The sequence below is a fragment of the Salmo salar genome, chromosome 06 (assembly GCF_965601325.2).
Source record: "Salmo salar chromosome 06, fSalSal1, whole genome shotgun sequence".
NCBI lineage: Eukaryota > Metazoa > Chordata > Actinopteri > Salmoniformes > Salmonidae > Salmo > Salmo salar.
The window spans coordinates 34918487-34940000 of record NC_138296.1 but is presented as its reverse complement, the minus strand read 5'-3'; the positions used below and the strand labels follow the sequence as shown (position 1 = coordinate 34940000).

General features: G+C 46.4%; 1 protein-coding gene across 5 annotated transcripts in view; it reads right to left on the bottom strand.

Moving 5' to 3' along the window:
- Positions 1-21514, bottom strand: part of caskin2b (CASK interacting protein 2b) — a 95077-nt gene that overhangs the window by 32831 nt on the left and 40732 nt on the right. For all 5 annotated transcript variants that reach the window (XM_045720291.2, XM_045720292.2, XM_045720293.2 and 2 more), the window contains exon 3: positions 9461-9512. In XM_045720291.2, coding sequence (XP_045576247.2) covers positions 9461-9512 — 52 coding nt within the window. The remainder of the gene's footprint in view (positions 1-9460; positions 9513-21514) is intronic.

The window sequence follows — 21514 nt, the reverse complement described above, 5'->3', positions numbered from 1 at the left end:
GAGACAGTCTGTACTAGAGAGAGACAGTCTGTACTAGAGAGAGACAGTCTGTACTAGAGAGAGAGACAGTCTGTACTAGAGAGAGAGACAGTCTGTACTAGAGAGAGAGACAGTCTGTACTAGAGAGAGAGACAGTCTGTACTAGAGAGAGAGACAGTCTGTACTAGAGAGAGAGACAGTCTGTACTAGAGAGAGAGACAGTCGGTACTAGAGAGAGAGACAGTCTGTACTAGAGAGAGAGAGAGAGAGAGAGACAGTCTGTACTAGAGAGAGAGAGAGAGAGAGAGAGACAATCTGTACTAGAGAGAGAGAGAGACAGTCTGTACTAGAGAGAGACAGTCGGTACTAGAGAGAGAGACAGTCGGTACTAGAGAGAGAGAGACGGTCTGTACTAGAGAGAGAGACAGTCTGTACTAGAGAGAGAGACAGTCTGTACTAGAGAGAGAGAGACAGTCTGTACTAGAGAGAGAGAGAGACAGTCTGTACTAGAGAGAGAGAGACAGTCTGTACTAGAGAGAGAGAGACAGTCTGTACTAGAGAGAGAGAGACAGTCTGTACTAGAGAGAGAGAGGACAGTCTGTACTAGAGAGAGACAGTCTGTACTAGAGAGAGACAGTCTGTACTAGAGAGAGAGACAGTCTGTACTAGAGAGAGAGACAGTCTGTACTAGAGAGAGAGACAGTCTGTACTAGAGAGAGAGACAGTCTGTACTAGAGAGAGAGACAGTCTGTACTAGAGGAGAGAGACAGTCTGTACTAGAGAGAGAGACAGTCTGTACTAGAGAGAGAGACAGTCGGTACTAGAGAGAGAGACAGTCTGTACTAGAGAGAGAGAGAGAGAGAGAGACAGTCTGTACTAGAGAGAGAGAGAGAGAGAGAGAGACAATCTGTACTAGAGAGAGAGAGAGACAGTCTGTACGAGAGAGAGAGAGAGACAGTCTACTAGAGAGAGAGAGACAGTCTACTAGAGAGAGAGACAGTCGGTACTAGAGAGAGAGACAGTCGGTACTAGAGAGAGAGAGAGACAGTCTGTACTAGAGAGAGAGAGAGAGACAGTCTGTACTAGAGAGAGAGAGACAGTCTGTACTAGAGAGAGAGAGACAGTCTGTACTAGAGAGAGAGAGACAGTCTGTACTAGAGAGAGAGAGACAGTCTGTACTAGAGAGAGAGAGAGACAGTCTGTACTAGAGAGAGAGAGACAGTCTGTACTAGAGAGAGAGAGAGACAGTCTGTACTAGAGAGAGAGAGCGGTACTAGAGAGAGAGACAGTCTGTACTAGAGAGAGAGAGACAGTCTGTACTAGAGAGAGAGAGAGTCTGTACTAGAGAGAGAGACAGTCTGTACTAGAGAGAGAGACAGTCGGTACTAGAGAGAGAGAGACAGTCGGTACTAGAGAGAGAGAGAGAGAGAGAGAGACAGTCTGTACTAGAGAGAGAGAGAGAGAGAGAGAGAGACAATCTGTACTAGAGAGAGAGAGACAGTCTACTAGAGAGAGAGAGACAGTCTACTAGAGAGAGAGAGACAGTCTACTAGAGAGAGAGAGACAGTCTACTAGAGAGAGAGACAGTCGGTACTAGAGAGAGAGAGACAGTCGGTACTAGAGAGAGAGAGACAGTCTGTACTAGAGAGAGAGAGACAGTCTGTACTAGAGAGAGAGAGACAGTCTGTACTAGAGAGAGAGAGAGACAGTCTGTACTAGAGAGAGAGAGAGACAGTCTGTACTAGAGAGAGAGAGAGAGAGAGAGAGAGAGCAATCTGTACTAGAGAGAGAGAGACAGTCTGTACGAGAGAGAGAGAGACAGTCTACTAGAGAGAGAGAGACAGTCTACTAGAGAGAGAGAGACAGTCTACTAGAGAGAGAGAGACAGTCTACTAGAGAGAGAGACATGCTGTACTAGAGAGAGAGAGAGAGAGAGAGAGAGAGAGAGAGAGAGAGAGAGAGAGAGAGAGAGAGAGAGAGAGAGACAGTCTGTACTAGAGAGAGAGAGAGACAGACAGTCTGTACTAGAGAGAGAGAGAGAGAGAGAGAGAGACGGTCTGTACTAGAGAGAGAGAGAGAGAGAGAGAGGAGAGACAGAGACAGACAGTCTGTACTAGAGAGAGAGAGAGAGAGAGAGAGAGAGAGAGAGAGAGAGAGAGAGAGAGAGAGACAGAGACAGACAGTCTGTACTATAGCTCTACAGGGTGTTTTGAAGTAAATTGTGCCTCAGTGGGCATGTAGCACTTCCTGTCTCTCTACCAGAGGGAGTTGTGTACTATGAAGGGAGGCTGGGGGGTTCTGCTGTGTCTAGCTACAGTGACCGACAGGGCCAGGATCATCTCTAAGAGTAATGGCATAGAATGAGGGAGAGAGGGAGGGGGAAGGAGAGAGAGCTAGAGGAGGGGTGGAAGAGAGATTCTAATCCCTCTGTTCAATCCAGCAGCCTGACTGAGAGGTGATAAAATAATCTGACATTAAAAATGCATGTGTGAGGGAGCATCTCTGCAAACAGCCTAGTTATTAGGACAGCTTCTAAAATCTAAAACAATGTCTGTCTATTGGTGGATAGGAAACAAGTTTGCTCCAGTCCGAAGTCTATGGAGGGACCTCAGAGTAAAGACAAAGGCCTACTGTAAAGACTGAGGTATCTTAGACATATGACAACGCAAATAGAAAGGTATCAAGTTTGATAATGCGATACTAAATACGGCTTACCTGGAGGCTTCTTAATTCATTTAATAGAGTATCATAGACTGATCTTACCATTATGTCAGGATATTATAATGGAGATACCGTGAGCTGCGCTCCAGGGCTTCCTCACACAAAGAGAGTCTGAAGAAAGAGCACAAGTAGGGGAGACTAGAAATGCAGGGCAAGAAACTGATATTTTGTGTGAATAAAACCAGCTGCTGAGGCCCAGACTAGGGATGAGCACAAGTGCTGTCACGATACAAGTATTTTGACTTGGATGCTGATACCAGGTTTAGTATCACGACTGGTGCAGTGGTCTAAGGCACTGCATCTCAGTGGTTCGATTCCAGGCTGTACCACATCCGGCCGTGATTGGGAGTCCCATAAGGCGACTCACAATTGGCCCAGCGTCGTCCGGGTTTGGCCGGGGTAGGCCGTCATGGTAAATAAGAATTTGTTTTTAACCGACTTGCCTAGTTAAATAAAGGTTAAATAAAAACAACACTCTATACCGAAACGATAACACAGAGAGAATGTGATTTTTCAGTTTGTTCGGCATTTAAAAAAAGATAAACTACATTGGAAGTTCTTAGTCCACAACAATGACTAAACCACATCAGGGGATTACTTGTAAAGTCTGGGAAAAATGGAAGACGTTAATATGTTTTAGTGTAGATACCCTTTGATTCAAGTGCAGACGCTTAGCACTGTTGTTTGGTTAGCGGTGTTTCTGTAGCGCACATGTGATGGAGTTTGCAAAACTATTGGCCACTGAATTGATGCAAATAATCATGATTCTGCCAGGTAGGCATAGACTACTGGGAAAAGCTTTCCACCTACCAGACGGTTATCATTAGCATCCATAATGGTTACACTAAGTGATAGACATACGCGCACCGCACAGACAGGGGCATTCCTGTGTCGTTGCCTCTTCAGAAAATTGCAGGGAATACGAATCCCTGATGCATTCTGGTCATGTATTATGATAATAGATAATTTATTCATTTGCCCAAGTTAAGGTCAATACATTTAGTTCATTTCCAAACGTGAGACACATTTGATAGAACTGAAAGTAACAAAATTTAAGTACCGAGACGTTTTTCATGTTGTAATATTGAGTACAGAAGGGTCGGTGCACCTTACCCCAAATGACTTGATTTCCTAAGTGCTTCTGAAAACACTTCACACCTCTGTGAGAGTCACACACCAAGCAGAGTATACACACACACACACACACACACACACACACACACACACACACACACACACACCCTCCCTTTCTTTCGTGAACCTTCAGTTGAGATCTCTCTACACCTAGATGAAACCCGTGTGACGTTGGTCTCATTAGGCCTGCCTTAGGGCCACTTAGCCCAGTGAATCCTGCCTCTATCCTCTGAGGTAGAGCTCGGTTTCCTACCCTAATGCAGCAGGGTTTATTTGGGCCATGGGGTGGGGATGTATTAAGTCACTCAGGGGCCAAGGGCTTTACACAGGGCCCAGCCATGAAAGAGGGACGTCAGGAGAGGGAGGTGAGAGGCCGGAGGTACACAATCCCTCCTCTGTCCTTCCCTTCAATTCTCTCTCCTGTTCTCCCTGGCAGGACGTGAGAGTCCAGAAGAGAGAAAGGCCCTTGAAAAGGCTCTGTGTTCAAAGCACGCAGGTCTCTCCTCCTGTCAACCCAGCCGTCTCTCCCTCTCTAGAAGAGAACAGGGACACCTCTTACCTCATCACTCTAGCACACCACTCCAATGAAAGAGAGAGAGAGGGAAGGAGAGACAGAAAGAGAGGATGAGAGAGGAGGGAGATATTTATGGAGTGAGATGGAGAGGGTCTGACCTGTCTCCAATCAGGCCCCTCAGTACCAGGTTGGAGTGCTGTCATCCCTGCAGACTGGAATGCACTGGGGTAGTATATCACCCACCTCACACACACACACACACACACAAGCAAGCAAACACGCACATGCTCACACAAACACAGACAGACAGACACACACACAAGCAAGCAAACACACATGCGCTCACACACACACACACACACACACACACACACACACACACACACACACACACACACACACACACACACACACACACACCTCCCCCAGCCAGACCAGGGACAGTGAGAGAGTTACAGCCTCTCAGAGCCAAGGCACCATCCTGTCAAATGACATTCCTGCTGATAGTGTCACATTCCCCAAGGTGACCTGGCCAGTCTAGTATCTCTCTATCTATCTGACTGGCTGGCTGACTGATTGGATGACTGACTGGCTGACTGGGAGGTCAGAGGCTAATAACTTCCTTCCGATCTGGGCTGTGTACTAATCGTTTCAGCAAACAGGGTGGCCTGGCCTTGGTCATCTATGCACAGCATCAATGCAGGTGGGCCCTATAGCTCTGTGTAGCACAGTAGTAGAGCCAATGAAATGGCTTGGAAACACAGGAACTAAGACATCACTTTTAGCTACATTTCAATGGTGAGGTCTTTTTTGGATGCCTTTGGTATCTTTCCTATGTTCCTTTATAAGTCAATGGATTTTATATGACAGTACAAGCTGTCTGAATGAAAACATTTACAGGGAGTTTTTACGAGCGCAGGTTCAGACACGCCGTTTCATTCTCTTAAATATACAGTCTTACACACACACACACACACACCACACACACACACACACACACACACACACACACACACACACCTTCCTCCCACAGGGAGCTGTATCGACATACACTTCTAACATGGCATGGATGACAGCTTCTATGGTAGTTTGGAAACAGAGCAGGCTTTCTGTCCAGCTCTCAGAGGGAGAGGTAGTAGTGTATAGTTCTCTCCTGCCAGGGTTGGTTCTTTCCCTCCATTGCTTCAGATGACAGGGGTGTGTTGACGGGTCCTGGCAGTACTGCCCTCTGTGGACACACAGACACACAGGCCAGGGATCCAACCAGTCCCCCACAGACAGGCACAGCCATTCAGCCCAGGCCATTCCAGTGCTGCTCTCCATGGAAACAGAACCCCAAACACAGACCAAAAGCTGGAAAAGTTCATGGAGACTCAAATACTAATTTGTCTCACAGGGTTGCAGAAAAGAGACCCTTTCATATATTACAGCACCAGTGTTTGTTCAGCATGCCTTTCTCTGACACACACACAATCTCTTTCTCTCATGCATGCTAGCACATACACGGAGAGAGGGCAAATAAAGTCTACGGAAATGGGATGAATGGGTGCCAAGCACACTCTCACAGCCACACACACACACACACACACACACACACACACACACACACACACACACACACACACACCTTAATAACAGTTGCGTGAGCTGACCAGTTGGCCAGTTTAATAGGTACACCACCCCGCTCACGGAAATGGTTATCTCCTACAGAAAGTGAGTCACGTGGCCGTGGATTACTTTATAAAGCAGGCAGACAGGCAGGTCCATGGCCCCATCCTGCCTGGTGTCAACGGTAGAGGCTGGTGGCGGTGGTGTTATGGTGTGGGGAATGTTTTCCTGGCAGAGTTAGGTCCCTTGATACCAATTGAGCAATGATTCTATGCCCTGAAGAATTCAGGCTGTTCTGGAGGTAAAGGGGGGTCCAACCCAGTACAAGATGTGTGAACCTAATAAACTGGCCACTGAGTGTATACCAACCATGTCCACGCCTACAGTAGGGGATGAGTAAGAACCTTTCATCATCCTCTCATACAGGTCTTCACCTGAACAGCATTCATAGTACTACATACTAAAGAGCCCAGTCATACCCCCCTCACTACTGCCAAGACGGACTGAACACTTTCCATGATTGCCCAACAACAAAGTGTTCTAGAAAAACAAACCACACATGAGTGATTACTGTTGTAAACATAATTGCTGTGTGCTGTGCTTCAACATGATCGCGTATGGCCTACTAATGGAGCGCTAGACTAAGCTATAGGATATGAGACTGAGCTGTAGTGATAAGATGAGGGGTCGGGTTCCTACAGTAGTATAGTCTGTGTTTAACGCTAGAGAGAAAAGCAGAGCAGTGCCAACAGCACTGATGAATAATGAAAGACCTTTCCCTCCACTTGAAATTCCATGTCCCCGCGGGGGCCATTAGAACTCGAGCAGCACACACACACGCACGCAGCCTGAGTAACACACAGCAAGACACAAATTAACACTCTTCCGACATGCTAATGTTGAGCCCCACATACTTTTGTATATACTGTATAGTGTATGTGGAAACCTTCAAATAAGTGGATTCGGCTATTTCAGCCACGCCCATTGCTGACAGGTGTATAAAATCCAGCACACAGCCATGCAATCTGCATAGACAAACATTGGCAGTAGAATGGCCGTACTGAAGAGCTCAGTGACTTTCAACGTGGCACCGTCATAGGATGCCACCTTACCAACAAGTCCGTTCGTCAGATTTCTGCCCTGCTAGAGCTGCCCCGGTCAACTCTAAGTGCTGTTACTGTGAAGTGGAAACGTCAAGGAGCAAAACAGCTCAGCCGCGAAGAGGCAGGTCACACAAGCTCACAGAACAGGAACGCCAAGTGCTGAAGCCCGTAGCGCGTAAAAATTGCCTGTCCTCGGTTGCAACACTCACTACAGAGTTCCAAACTGCCTCTGGAAGCAATGTCAGTACAAGAACTGTTCGTCGGAAAGCTTAATGGCTGAGCAGCCGCACACAAGCCTAAGATCACCAAGCGCAATGCCAAGCGTCGGCTGGAGTGGTGTACAGCTCACCGCCATTGGACTCCGGAGTAGTGGAAACACATTCTCTGGAGTGATGAATCACGCTTCACCAGCTCGCAGTACGACAGATGAATCTGGGTTTTGCGGATGCCAGGAGAACGCTACCTGCACGAATGCATAGTGCAAACTGAAAAATTGGTGGAGGAGGAATAATGTTCTGGGGCTGTTCTTCATGGTTCGGGCTAGGGCCCTTAGTTCCAGTGACGGGAATTCTTAATGCTACAGCAGACAATGACATTCTAGACTTCTGTGCTTCCAACTTTGTGGCAACAGTTTGGGGAAGGCCCTTTCCTGTTTCAGCATGACAATGCCCCCGTACACAAAGCGAGGTCCATATAGAAATGGTTTGTCAAGATCGGTGTGGAAGAACTTGACTGGCCTGCACAGAGCCCTGACTTCAACCCCATTGAACACCTTTGGGATGAATTGGAACATTGACTGCGAGCCAAACCTAATCACCCAACATTAGTGTCCGACCTCACTAATGCTCGTGGCTGAATGGAAGCAAGTCCCCGCAGCAATGTTCCAACATCTAGTGGAAAGCCTTCCCAGAAGAGTGGAGGCTGTTATAGCAGCAAAGGGGGGGACCAACTCCATGCTATTGCCCATGATTTTGGAATGAAATGTTCAATGAGCAGGTGTCCACATACTTTTGGTCATGTAGTGTATCATCATCATCAAGCCTTCAACTCTGTTTCCAGCCAAGTTTTTTCTCTCTGGTGCACTAGTATATAATTCCCGGACGCGGTAGCTGTCATCACTGCATTGAGTTGTGTGGCAGCTTTTGTAAACACTCCCATCTAAATTGGTCATAGTCCCGCCCTCTACGCCAGACAAGCCCCACCCCTGACCCCGGCCCCCTCAGGCTCCGCCTCTGAATTCCCTGCCCCCCCAGCCCCTGAGAGCTGACAAAGAGAGAGGAGGGGGTTGGAGAAGATGCATAACAAGCAGTAAACCATGGCCAGAGCCTGGGGGGGGGGGGGGGGGAGAGAACCTGGGCTCTGATATATGGTGCGCCAATGTCCTGCTCTCTGGACCGTTTTACAGCCATCTCAGAGGCACGGCTTATCTAAAAGGTCTCCCACTGTTGTCTTGGCTCTTCTCTCCACTTTTGTTACTCTGTTTATTTAGGCTGAGTGAGGGGGCACCAGTAGTGTCTGTAGAGGGGGAAGGCTGTTTGGATGGATGTGGGAGTGCTATAAGAGGTAGTTATGTTTGGATATCTCGGGTGTGCTAAGCCTATCGGACTCAATCTGAACTCAGATTGACTGTAGACTTTGCCAGATCTACTTTTTGACTAGTTCATATTCTACAGGGAGCTGAGCGACTCTTTAAAAAAGCCATGCTGCACCAAGGGATCTCACCAATTTCATCAATGTGCTATTCTATCAGCTACTGAGAGCAATTGTGAAAATCAGTATGGCTCTAGCAGCTGACAAAAATATCTGCGATGAAAACATACCACCCTGTGAGAAGGGCAAAAGAGAGGAAACGGAGAAAGTGAGAACTTTCATATGGGATCCAAGTCCCTCCACAAAGAGAAAAATAGATGAGGAGAAACTAGACCTATGCTAATAAGCGAGAGGGGAAAATTTTTACAGTCAGCATTTCCACTGGCAGACAGGGTAACGGGGGGGGTTAGTAGACTGTGGTGTGTCTGTTTTTGGGCAAGAAGCAGTTGTAAAAACAACAATTAAATTAGCGTTTTCAGCAGTGACACCTCCGCTTCTCCTCCAGACACAATTACCAGTTAGTCTGCTTTGGCTGACTTAGCAGAAGGCCATGATTCAACCGAAGGCAAACTAACGCAGAGTGTTTATCACAAGCCAAGACAAGACGCATTGAGCTTTAAAATCCCAGCACTTGTATGTAGAAGCTACATAGTAGAACTACTGTTTTACAGATACAGAAAGAGTAGCTTATTGGTAGGCCATCTTTTATTATTACGGTTTCCATCCAATATATATATATATATATATATTTTTTTTTTAACAGAGGTTGTCAGTCAGTTCTTTAGGACAGTTATTATCATCACACACTTACCCATCTCCATCCTGGTAGTTGACGTTCAGTCTCTTCGTGGAGCCCAACAACTCTGTAAAAACACAAGAGAGAAAATAAATCAACATGCGTTCAGGATATTTTTAGAACAAACACTGTGCTACTGGTTAACCTAGAAACTATTCACTCAAGCCTGGAGGGAAGTGTCTTCATGGTGCAGCTTCAGTTCATGGTTTATAGTAGTATACTGGATTGGCTTGCTTTTTGGTTGTGCAAAATCTGGAGGTTGAGCATTGTTTTACAGATAGATCTATTATTAGTTCACTCATTATCAGGTGTTTGCTTGTGAGCTCAAAGCATCTCCAGGTTCAACAAGATTATCTGTGGGAACCAACTCAGTCATTCTAAAAGATTATAGAGCATCTGGTTGTGGAAAAGCTGAAGACCTGCAGGCCACAGGACTAAGAGATCCTGGTCTAGATACTCACCCTGATTAGTTGCTACCATGTTGTTGTCATGTGTTGCTACCATGCTGTGTTGTCATGTGTTGCTGCCTTGCTATGTTGTTGTCTTAGGTCTCTCTTTATGTTGTGTTGTCGCTCTTGTTGTGATGTGTGTTTTGTCCTATTTTTAATCTCAGGCTCCCATCCCCGCAGGAGGCCTTTTGCCTTTCGGTAGGCCGTCATTGTAAATAAGAATGTGTTCTTAACTGACTTGCCTAGTTAAATATATATATTTTTAAATTAGAGGGCTATTGGGTCATGGTTTAGGGTTTAAGGAGAGAGCGACAGACAGTGGAGTGGAGACTCCAGCTAGCTCACCCACCAGGTCTCAAAAACCTGGTGGATGAGCTAGCGATCCTAAGCAAACTGTCCCTGATAGATCTGTCCCTTTCTTTCCATCTCTAGAGGCAGTTCATTAGCCTCTCACCCCAGGCTGACCTCTGTGGCCAGGTCAGGAGACAATACACTGTTCAGAGAACAGAGGGGGGGGAGGAGACCTTGTTGTGTCTTTTGATCTTCTGATAGAGATGCCTCTCCATCAGCCTAGTGTGGCTTTAGAAGAAAGAATGTCACTGGCCACCACAGGGACTCATATGGTGCTTTTCCATCTAGAGTTAGCCCCAGACCTGGGTGTCCTCAGTGTTTTATGTTAACGTAACCTCTAGTTATTCTGTTTCCATCAGGACTGTAACACTAAAGACTTGTGGCGAGCAGAATCAACAACCTCTGCATCATTCAAGAAGACCGTTGCTTTGTCATGGCTCCAAGTCAGAGCAGATCTGCTGGAGCCATGGCCAAGTGAGACACGGGTGCTGGCCCACGTGGATGGAAACCGAAAATTCTGCGCCTTTTGGGTAAAACACTGGGATATATCCTTATTGGAAATGTGCCAAGTCTCTACAGCCTCTATGGGCAACGTCCAGACCTGTCAACTAAACTGATGGAGACATCTCCTGCCCTCCCAAGACGTGATCAACCAATGGCAGGGTCGTTCCCTTGTGTATCTCACTGGCCCTGCTGACACCCCAGCTTCCTTTGACATCTTTCATACAATTTCTCTAAACATAAGCATAGACTCACCAGTTGCATGTGATAAGGAGCACATTCTTATCGATTCTGTGAATTCCAAACAAAGTTTGTGCTTTGTAGAGTCATGCAGCTTATGCCCTGCGTTCAATCAGCATGTCAGTGTGATGCCACAGTCATCGTCCCTGAGCTGAAAATAGTCACTCATTTCACAGCAAGGTCATTGAGACTATGATTCACCACCGCCAGCGGTAGATATACAGTTTAATGTCAGATACTAAGCATTTGCCATCTGCTGTAACAGTAATGGAGGTCTGTGAGGCAGAGCTCCATCCATGTCAGCTGATCATAAGACAGAGTCTGCACTTGTGTTCTGGTCTCCCATGGTGTCTGAAGGTGGGTCAGCCGCTGTGAGGGTCACTGTTTGCTATGAGTTCAGCGAGGTCAAAGGGCAGGCCACAGGGGGGTAACACAGAACCGAGTGGGAAAGAAGTCCCAGACACTGGATACACCCACGGTGTGGAGACATGGCGACAGCCCGTCTTACTACCGCTCATTATGTCTGAGCAGGAGGCGAGCAAGGCCAAGGTAGCCTCAACAGCCCCAAAACAAGTGCTTTGAAGTGAGCTTCTATTCAAGATCTCTGCTACACAGCCAGTTTCCCCTTGGGGATCGCTGTGGCTCTTTGATTATGACCTCAATTCCATAATTAATTAGATGTATCAAACATTGCGTGTCGCAGTCACGTCATGGGAACACAAACCCCTCTTCGAAAAAGTTTTTAGATCACTTTGCTGGCTGTGTAACAAGCACACACTGACATCAAACCCTCATGTGACTGACGGGACAGGCTGCCTGGCCTTGTCTTCACGACAGGAACCAGTCTCTAATGCTGAATATTGCAGCAAATTGCCCATTGAAGCGTTCATCTGCTGCATATTTGTTGAAAGTTATTTTTAATGTAGTTTATGGAGAGGGGGGAAAGCGCTGCCTGTTCGGTTACAACGTTTTGAGGACTCCATATCTTTTTTTAATTTAAAGATAAAAGTATAACGTACCATAGATTTGGTACCGCAAGAATGCTGGGCAAAGGGGAGATTTTGCTAAAGTCTCCACATTTGAGAATTCTGTCTTGGAACAAGTTCATGGATTCAAGTCGCAGCCTGTGTCTCTGGTGCGACTGGCAGAAACAGAATCTGTTGTAAAATATCAGACTAAAATTAGACAACCACTGTGAGTATCAAAACTATGATTATATGTTCTTCCATAAAAGAGCAGGCAACGCCTCAAAAATCCATTTTGTTTCTGGGGCTCAAATGACTGCACTTAGGTCTAGGCAATAAACATACAAAAGTTCAGGTCATGATTTTCCTTCTGCACTCATTGTGGTGTAGAACAGAGACCAGGCCACCAGTATCCATCCAAAATGTGAGGCAGGAACAGCTCTGTTACAGAAGAGCTTTCAAAAGTAGGCCTTGTCGAAAACTGCTCTGTGAAAAATGTCAGCAGTCCCATCATGCCATATTCCCGGCCATTTGACTCAATGCCCGAGATTCAAGTTTTAAGTTGCAATAAACAAACCCTGATACCTTTAAAGGACTTTTTTTTTTTTTTAAACGCCACATCTACATCTTCCAGATTAATTGTGAGTAAATCCATATGGCTGTTTTGTATGGTTTTAAATGGCTCGATGGCTGGTTTTGGTCCAACACTACTATGGTATCTTCCTGTCGCAATAACAGGACTTACTGTGACTGGCATCACTCAAACCAGTAAATAAAGAGGACCAATGACAAGATAAATATACATCCCTTCACTTCTCTGTTCCCGAGGACATATTATACTCAAATAGTGACAAATTAGGTGAACTATAGTAGTGGTTTACCAGCTGGCCATCTTCCTCCTCGGGAGCTGCAACCAGTCATCTTGCTTGGATGATTAAAGGGCTGAAGAAAGCCCTTTCCTCCCCTCGCCTTATGGAGGCCTGATTGTTTAGCATCTGAGACAGAGTGTTTGATCTGATGGCACTATCTGAAGACTCAAGAGTGTCAGCGGAAACCCCGGGTCCACAATGAGGGCTGGTGGATTCCAGCAAATTCATAGCTCTGCTGTGCTCCTAGGGCTCTCACAGGCCTGGCACTGGAACACAGGAAGCTGCATGCAGTATGGCTAAGGAAGGAACGGGACGGGACCTGCAGCGTCTTAGAGCCACAGTTACTACACTTTATGTAAAAATACAGTCGGCTACACATATTACTGAAATGTAAACTAGCGTACTTGCTACGTCTCGACTGCTACCTCCAGGTAGAGCATGACACCCACCAAACAGTTACCCCCCTGGAAGCAAGGCAGTACAAACAGAATAAATGGTAATAGCAGAGCAATGTTTTTGAATATCTGAGACTCGTTTTATTGAGTTTTCACCTGGATTTGTTTTTTTTTTACCTGGAATGCATCCCTGTTACATTCTAGGGATGAGCATGAGTAATTGATTGAGTTTTGACCTCCGTTCGAGCAATCTTTAACCAGAGATAAAATAAAAAAATTAAATCCAGAGCAGGCCTTCTGTTCTAAAAATAGCTTGTTCTTTTTATTCCGAGAACTCAAAAGAAAATCATGTTACTTGAACAGTCAAATAATGACAAATGGCCGTCCTTATTACAGTGAGGGAAAAAAGTATTTGATCCCCTGCTGATTTTGTATGTTTGCCCACTGACAAAGAAATGATCAGTCTATAATTTTAATGGTAGGTTTATTTGATCAGTGAGAGACAGAATAACAACAAAGAAATCCAGAAAACCGCATGTCAAAAATGTTATAAATTGCATTTTAATGAGGAAAATAAGTATTTGACCCCTCTGCAAAACATGACTTAATACTTGGTGGCAAAACCCTTGTTGGCAATCACAGAGGTCAGACGTTTCTTGTAGTTGGCCACCAGGTTTGCACACATCTCAGGAGGGATTTTGTCCCACTCCTCTTTGCAGATCTTCTCCAAGTCATTATGGTTTTGAGGCTGACGTTTGGCAACTCGAACCTTCAGCTCCCTCCACAGATTTTCTATGGGATTAAGGTCTGGAGACTGTCTAGGCCACTCCAGGACCTTAATGTGCTTCTTCTTGAGCCACTCCTTTGTTGCCTTGGCCGTGTGTTTTGGGTCATTGTCATGCTGGAATACCCATCCACGACCCATTTTCAATGCCCTGGCTGAGGGAAGGAGGTTCTCACCCAAGATTTGACGGTACATGGCCCCATCCATCGTCCCTTTGATGTGGTGAAGTTGTCCTGCCCCCTTAGCAGAAAAACACCCCCAAAGCATAATGTTTCCACCTCCATGTTTGACGGTGGGGATGGTGTTCTTGGGTTCATAGGCAGCATTCCTCCTCCTCCAAACACGGCGAGTTGAGTTGATGCCAAAGAGCTCCATTTTGGTCTCATCTGACCACAACACTTTTACCCAGTTGTCCTCTGAATCATTCAGATGTTCATTGGCAAACTTCAGACGGGCATGTATATGTGCTTTCTTGAGCAGGGGACCTTGCGGGCGCTGCAGGATTTCAGTCCTTCACGGCGTAGCGTGTTACCAATTGTTTTCTTGGTGACTATGGTCCCAGCTGCCTTGAGATCATTGACAAGATCCTCCCGTGTAGTTCTGGGCTGATTCCTCACCGTTCTCATGATCATTGCAACTCCACGAGGTGAGATCTTGCATGGAGCCCCAGGCCGAGGGATATTGACAGTTCTTTTGAGTTTCTTCCATTTGCGAATAATCGCACCAACTGTTGTCACCTTCTCACCAAGTTGCTTGGCGATGGTCTTGTAGCCCATTCCAGACTTGTGTTGGTCTACAATCTTGTCCCTGACATCCTTGGAGAGCTCTTTGGTCTTGGCCATGGTGGAGAGTCTGGAATCTGATTGATTGATTGCTTCTGTGGACAGGTGTCTTTTATACAGGTAACAAGCTGAGATTATGAGCACTCCCTTTAAGAGTGTGCTCCTAATCTCAGCTCGTTACCTGTATAAAAGACACCTGGGAGCCAGAAATCTTTCTGATTCAGAGGGGGTCAAATACTTATTTCCCTCATTAAAATACAAATTAATTTGACATTTTCGACATGCATTTTTATGGATTTTTTTGTTGTTATTCTGTCTCTCACTGTTCAAATAAACCTACCATTAAAATTATAGACGGATCATTTCTTTGTCAGTGGGCAAACGTACAAAATCAGCAGGGGATCAAATACTTTCCCCCCTCACTGTACATTCTGAAATTGTCGCAGTAGCTGCCGGCTGCACTGAGCCACGTAAAACTATGGAAGCCCATCTCCACAGGTGTAACGGCTGTCGGAAGAGAGAGTAGACCAAGGTGCAGCGGAGTTAGTGTTCATCATGATTTTAATTTAATAAAGAACACTACACAAAACAAAACGAGAAAACTGACAGCCAAACAGTCCTGTCAGGTGCAAAACACTCAACAATTACCCACAAAACCCAAAGGAAAAACATGCTCCTTATGTGTGACTCCCAATCAGCAACAACGAACTTCAGCTGTGCCTGATTGGGAGCCACACACGGCCCAAAACAAAGAAATACAAAAAACCTAGAAAACGAACATAGAACGCCCACCCAATGTAACACCCTGGCCTAACCAAAATAAAGAACAAAAAACCCCTCTATGGCCAGGGCGTTACAACAGGCGAGAAAATAAACCCCTTAAAAGGGAAGGTAGCATACACAGAACCACATGTAACATATGGATTTGCATTAGTATACACATTAAAAGTCCCACTGCAAAGTTGCACCTCACTTTTCTTATTTCTCAAGTTATTACATAAAACCAAATCAGAATTACGAAGAATGCCGAGGTCATGTCGGAAAATGTTTTTCTGAGTGTGTGGTGTAATATGGATTACATATAGGCAAGCCAGCCTATTCCTTATAATGTAAACTCCAACAGAAATAACTTCAAACACTAGTTTCAAAAACATTTTCCGCAAACTTACAAGCAAATACTTTATGAATGTATTGTTACGTTAGCACAGCATGAGTCAGCCATCTACAGCTACATTAAAGTAAACCAACGTTTTGGAAATACATAACGCCATCTAACCAGTTATCAAAGAATGTTATCATTGCAGGTATTTTAGCAAGCAAGCTAGCCAGTCAGCTAACATTATTTATTTAGCCAACTAGCTAATAGCCTAGCCAACCACCTAGCCAGAGCCTAACAACTGGAGACAAGCTAGAAAACTAACACAAGTAAAACATAACTATAGATCAAAAGCAAAGAGAGAGCAGAGACTTACAGATTGATGGCTGGGACCCATCCGATTGAAAAACTTTTTAAGAGTGCAGGCTGAGTTAGCTACCAAAATGAGGAGGAGGCGGGCGCTTCCCCCGGGTCGATGGAGAGTCAGTGAGGGAAATTCAATAGCTATAGCAATAGATTACAGATATCAGCTAGGACGCTAGCACTAAGCCAAGATGGAAAAAGTTACAAAACTCCAGTAGCATACTTCCCAGAGAACATGCCGAAAAGTTGTATTTTATTTAGTAAAAAAAAAAAAAAGCCCCATTTTCTCCCCAATTTCGTGGTATCCAATTGGTAGTTACAGTCTTGTCTCATCGCTGCAACTCCCATATGGACTCAGGAGAGGCAAAGGTCGAGAGCCGCGCGTCCTCCGAAACACAACCCAACCAAGCCACACTGATTCTTGACACAATGCCCACTTAACCCGGAAGCCAGCCGCACCAATGTGTCGGAGGAAACACTGTGCACCTGGCGACCGTGTTAGCGTGCACTGCACCCTGCCCTCCACAGGAATCACTAGTGCGCGATGGGACAAGGACATCCCTGCCGACCAAACCCTCCCCTAACCCGGACGACTCTGGGCCAATTGTGCGCCACCCCATGGGTCTCCCGGTCACGGCCGGCTGCAACAGAGCCTGGACTCGAACCCAGAATCTCTAGTGGCAACACTAGCACTGCAATGCAGTGCCTTAGACCACTGCCCTGCTCAGGAGGCCCAACATGCGGAAAAGTTGCCAAAACAAAAAGGAGAACAGACGAGGTACTATAGAGCAAAGAGGTATGATTTTCTTTCGTTTTGAGCCCACGGCAAGAAGGCACCAGAGTGTGCCGTGCTAACAGGTTCCTACTAGATAACACAGCCACAACGTCCGTGAAGAGCATGAGGATGCTAACGTTAGCCAGCTTGAGCTAGATTCCGAGCTAGCATACGAACTCTCTCCATATGATGTTGCGAAATAGTGCATTGTGGGTAGTTTAGAAGATATCTGGAAATAAGTTCATAAGTAATAACCCAAAAACATAACTATGTTTGTAGTTGTAGGTAACCAGATCATGACTACACCTAAGTTACTAAGTCTTTGACAACACTGTGTTGTTTCTTTGGTGAGTAAAAACTCATGCTTCCTACCCTTTGCACATACATGCTTGTGAATTGTTGCATTATTGAAGATTGTAATATGGTTTGGTTGCATTATTCAATAGTGTAATATGTTTAAGAATAAAAGTTTGTCACTGTTGAATAGTTTTGCTTACTGGCTTGTGGCTACTGTGATATTTACGGTACATTTGAGCTGAGGACCAAAAAATTTTGCATTGCCAGCCACAACAAAAGGTACAGTAAAGCAAGGATGTAATGTGAGTTGAAAAGTAAAATGATCTTTCGCCACCCCGCTCCTCAGTCTCTCCTTCATATCTCGTAGTGGGAATAGGGCCTTATCTGCTGAGTAAATGGGGACAGGAAGTCACAGCGCAGTGCTGGGGTATTTCTTTTTTGCCTTATCTGAGCTCTGGGACAATGACAGGGTCGCACACAAAGGAGGCCGTTCCCCTGGCCAGTTTCCAGATCCCTGTCGTTTTTAAACAGCTCTGTGAGGCGTCAGAGTGGCTATTCCCCACGTCTAGAGGCAGCGCTGCCAGAGTGGACCACAGCCACAGATTTCAACATAGATCGGTTTTATCTGTTTACTTAGCTTTCCTCAAATCAACAGTTACATGTGGAGAAAAGTCATCACACACTGCTAAGTCCACTGGGTAAAGTTAGGTCCTCAGTTTGCCTGGTGGCTAGCCCTCTCTGGAGCGAAATATTGACCTTTATAGTATTTTGACCGTAGGAGGCTCAACCATCTATCAACACCGACCTGTTCCTGGTGCAGTTAACACCTGCGTAGCTACACCTGCCTGGTTACATCATAGGAAGCAGTACTCTCACTGCTGTGTCTTGAGGCCCCTTGTGCTGCTGCTCACTCCTACACATCCACGTCCTGTCTGAACACCTGCCTCCTAGCCAAAGAGCGGGAAAATCCCTCAGCAATCAGAGCCACAGTTTCTGAACTCTCGCACTTAAACTATAAGGGGAAGTGCTGTCAGAGAGAGAGAGTAGGGAGGAGAAAGTGAAGGCTGAGTGCTTCCTCCTGTGGCAAACAAGCATTACAAAATATATATATGGTCATCGCCCCTCAGAAATCTCCATGCCAGATTACCCCATATTACTTCAGTATACGCAGCTACACAGAGGAGTCCAAACTGTCTGGCCGTTAAGAACACAAGGTTAAGAACACATCAGGGGTAAGAGATTGGTGGTGTGGCTGAGTATTTTTCCTAAAGTGCTAACAAACTAAGCAAAATTTCCTCTCTCCATCTCGTGTCCATGACTGTTCATTCTGCATGGTATTTTCCCACCCTGCACACTGTACTGGCACATGATAGGACCCCATTGCTGAGACCACAGTGAAATGGCACACACTCACACTCAGCCGGGCAGAGACAAGCCCATCTCAGTTCACCTCCCAGGCCTCTGGCGGTCCACTTTGTTTATGTGTTGTTTTTCTCCGGGGAGGAATGTACCTCGTCTTGTAGGGCAGTTTTCCGGTTTGCCCCATCACCTCCACCTCCTGGGGGTGGTGTTTGGGGGTGATCAGAGGGGGCCAGAGTTTTACTGGAAGCACCATGAGGAAGCACTGGCTGTGTGACCAGGAACCGGAGGTGTAGGAGTGTGTGAGTGACCTCAGGGGTGTTTCGTTGCAATCTAGCTGTGACACGAAGGGGGGGACCTCTCAGAAACAAAAGCAGAGACTTGAGCTGGGCCTCTTCTACACTTCCTTTCCCAAGACCATTGTTCCAAAGAGCGGGAGGCTTAGGCCATTGTGTGAGCCCCCTCCCAGGGGAGGGAGAAAGGGAGACGGCGCGATAGAGAGAGAGGTCCCTAAACTCTGTGTTCCTCCATCTCACCGACTCTACTCCGCCCTCTCCCTGCCCCCTCTCCCTTTTTTCTGCACTCTATTTTCCCCTCGTTCCCCCGGCTCTTCCTCTGATGATTAGAGTAATGCCTGAGAAGCAGGGAGTTCCTCCTGTTCCATTCACAACTCATTACGCAGCCTACACGCAAACCAGGACCACCTCTAGTACACAAGAGGATCCAGACACAGACAACCAGCTTCTCACACAATCAAGTAACCAAACAACCAGCAAAACAAACAAACAAAAAAAAGAGTACAAATGCCCTTTCATAAAAGTGGAAAAACATTCTTTAAACAACTGAGCAATTACTTAGCTGAACAGAGCAAGGGGACAAGGCTGCCCTCCTGCCCTAAGCAGTGTCCTACTGATCCAGACCTTTCACACACTTCAGCCTCTCCAGAGGAATGTGTACACTGCTGTACTGTAGTGTCTCCCTGCCTGCCCACAACTGCTGCCCCACGCCTGGGGCTTTACTCACGCCACACTCTTATCAGGAGACAAGAAAAGGCAGATAACACCGACATCCGACACATAGCAACACAGATAAGAGCCAGATTGTTCTCTCCCCATCATATCTGGGCCTGCTCTCCTCTCCTGGCCCTCTAGGCTCCAACAAGCTACGTCCTAATGGCTGACAGGAACGCCAACATGCATGGTCTAACACATGAGAATGAAGAGAGTTGAGGCTCCCAATGTTTTCCTTTGAGATGAGGTGGAGTGAAACCTGAGGCCCATGTGTTGTCTTCCCAGTCCGGCTCTGGCTCAGCCAGTGGGGGAGTCTGGGGTTCGGAGCCCGGGCCAGCTTGGCATGGGGAGTAGCACCACGGTATGTAAATAAAAGAGTGCTGCAGATGGGCCTGGAGGAGTGTGTGGTCACACAGGGACACGGCACACCAGAGGGCCAACACTAACACCAGCAGAAGAACTGAGCTTTGAAACACACATGTACACACACACACACACACAACACCCCGGGTCAAGGGGGGTGTTTATGGGAAAAGGTGATTTGCCCTGTCAGTAGTTGAAACTGCTGGTGTCCCAAATTGCCTGTAATGACTTCACACAGCCATTTTGTTGTCGTCTGGAACTGTTTTGGGGTCAGTGACAACAGTCTAACTCCTTTCTGTCACTCTGTAGAAGTACTGCTGATCCCATTACAGTCAGCAAAGATTTAATTCATTCACTCATACTGAGGGGACAAAGAAGAAAACTATCGCCTGAATCGATCTCTCATGAGGAGTTGAAAAGGTTGTGAAGGATAACACTAGAACTGCTAAAGCAGTAATTTGGACTGCTCATTAAAAAAAAATACTCTGCCATTTAAGTCATGCCCCCCTCAGTCCTTGACTTTTCCTAAATAACCCAATATAACACACTGTCATTCTTAGAATCTTAATATCACAAACAGAACTGGTGTTATAATTAGTTTTAGGAGGGCATGTCATTTTTTTAATGGTTTTCCCCCATTGCTCCTCCCCCCCGACAGCGGGGCCTGCTCCACTCCTCCCCCCCCCCCGACAGCGGGGCCTGCTCCACTCCTCCCCCCCCCGACAGAGGGGCCTGCTCCACTCCTCCCCCCCCCCGACAGCGGGGCCTGCTCCACTCCTCCCCCCCGACAGCGGGGCCTGCTCCACTCCTCCCCCCCCGACAGCGGGGCCTGCTCCACTCCTCCCCCCCCGACAGCGGGGCCTGCTCCACTCCTCCCCCCCGACAGCGGGGCCTGCTCCACTCCTCCCCCCCGACAGCGGGGCCTGCTCCACTTCTTCTCCCGACAGTTGAAGGCACTGTCCCAGTTGATAATCACCTCAATAATTGCTTCAAAACTGAACCTAAACCGAAACTAATTTCACACATATAACAGATTAAATAAATGAAGTAAAGTATGATGGGGAGAAAGGGGAGGGGAAGCGAACGATGCATAATTATGTCATCACCAGTTGTGAATGAAGAACAGGATAGACCATTCTATTGTATTGATCTATTCTAATTAGAACCTCAAAACCGTATGTACCCTATTAGACTATTCTCCAAAATTAAAACAATTATAGTAATGGCCTTTGAGTGTGGACTGTATTATTATACATACTGGATGGACTGGTTACCTTATGCTAAGCCTGAACCTAAGCCTGAACCTAAGCACTAAAAAGACATGCTCCAGCTGATGCTACTGTGTGAACACGAACACCATGTAAGTACGAGCTGACAATAATTGACTATTTTTGACTGCTGTCATTGCCACTTATATTCATTATAATGCCATTATTGCTTTTGTGCTGATTTACACTTTATCAAGCGCAC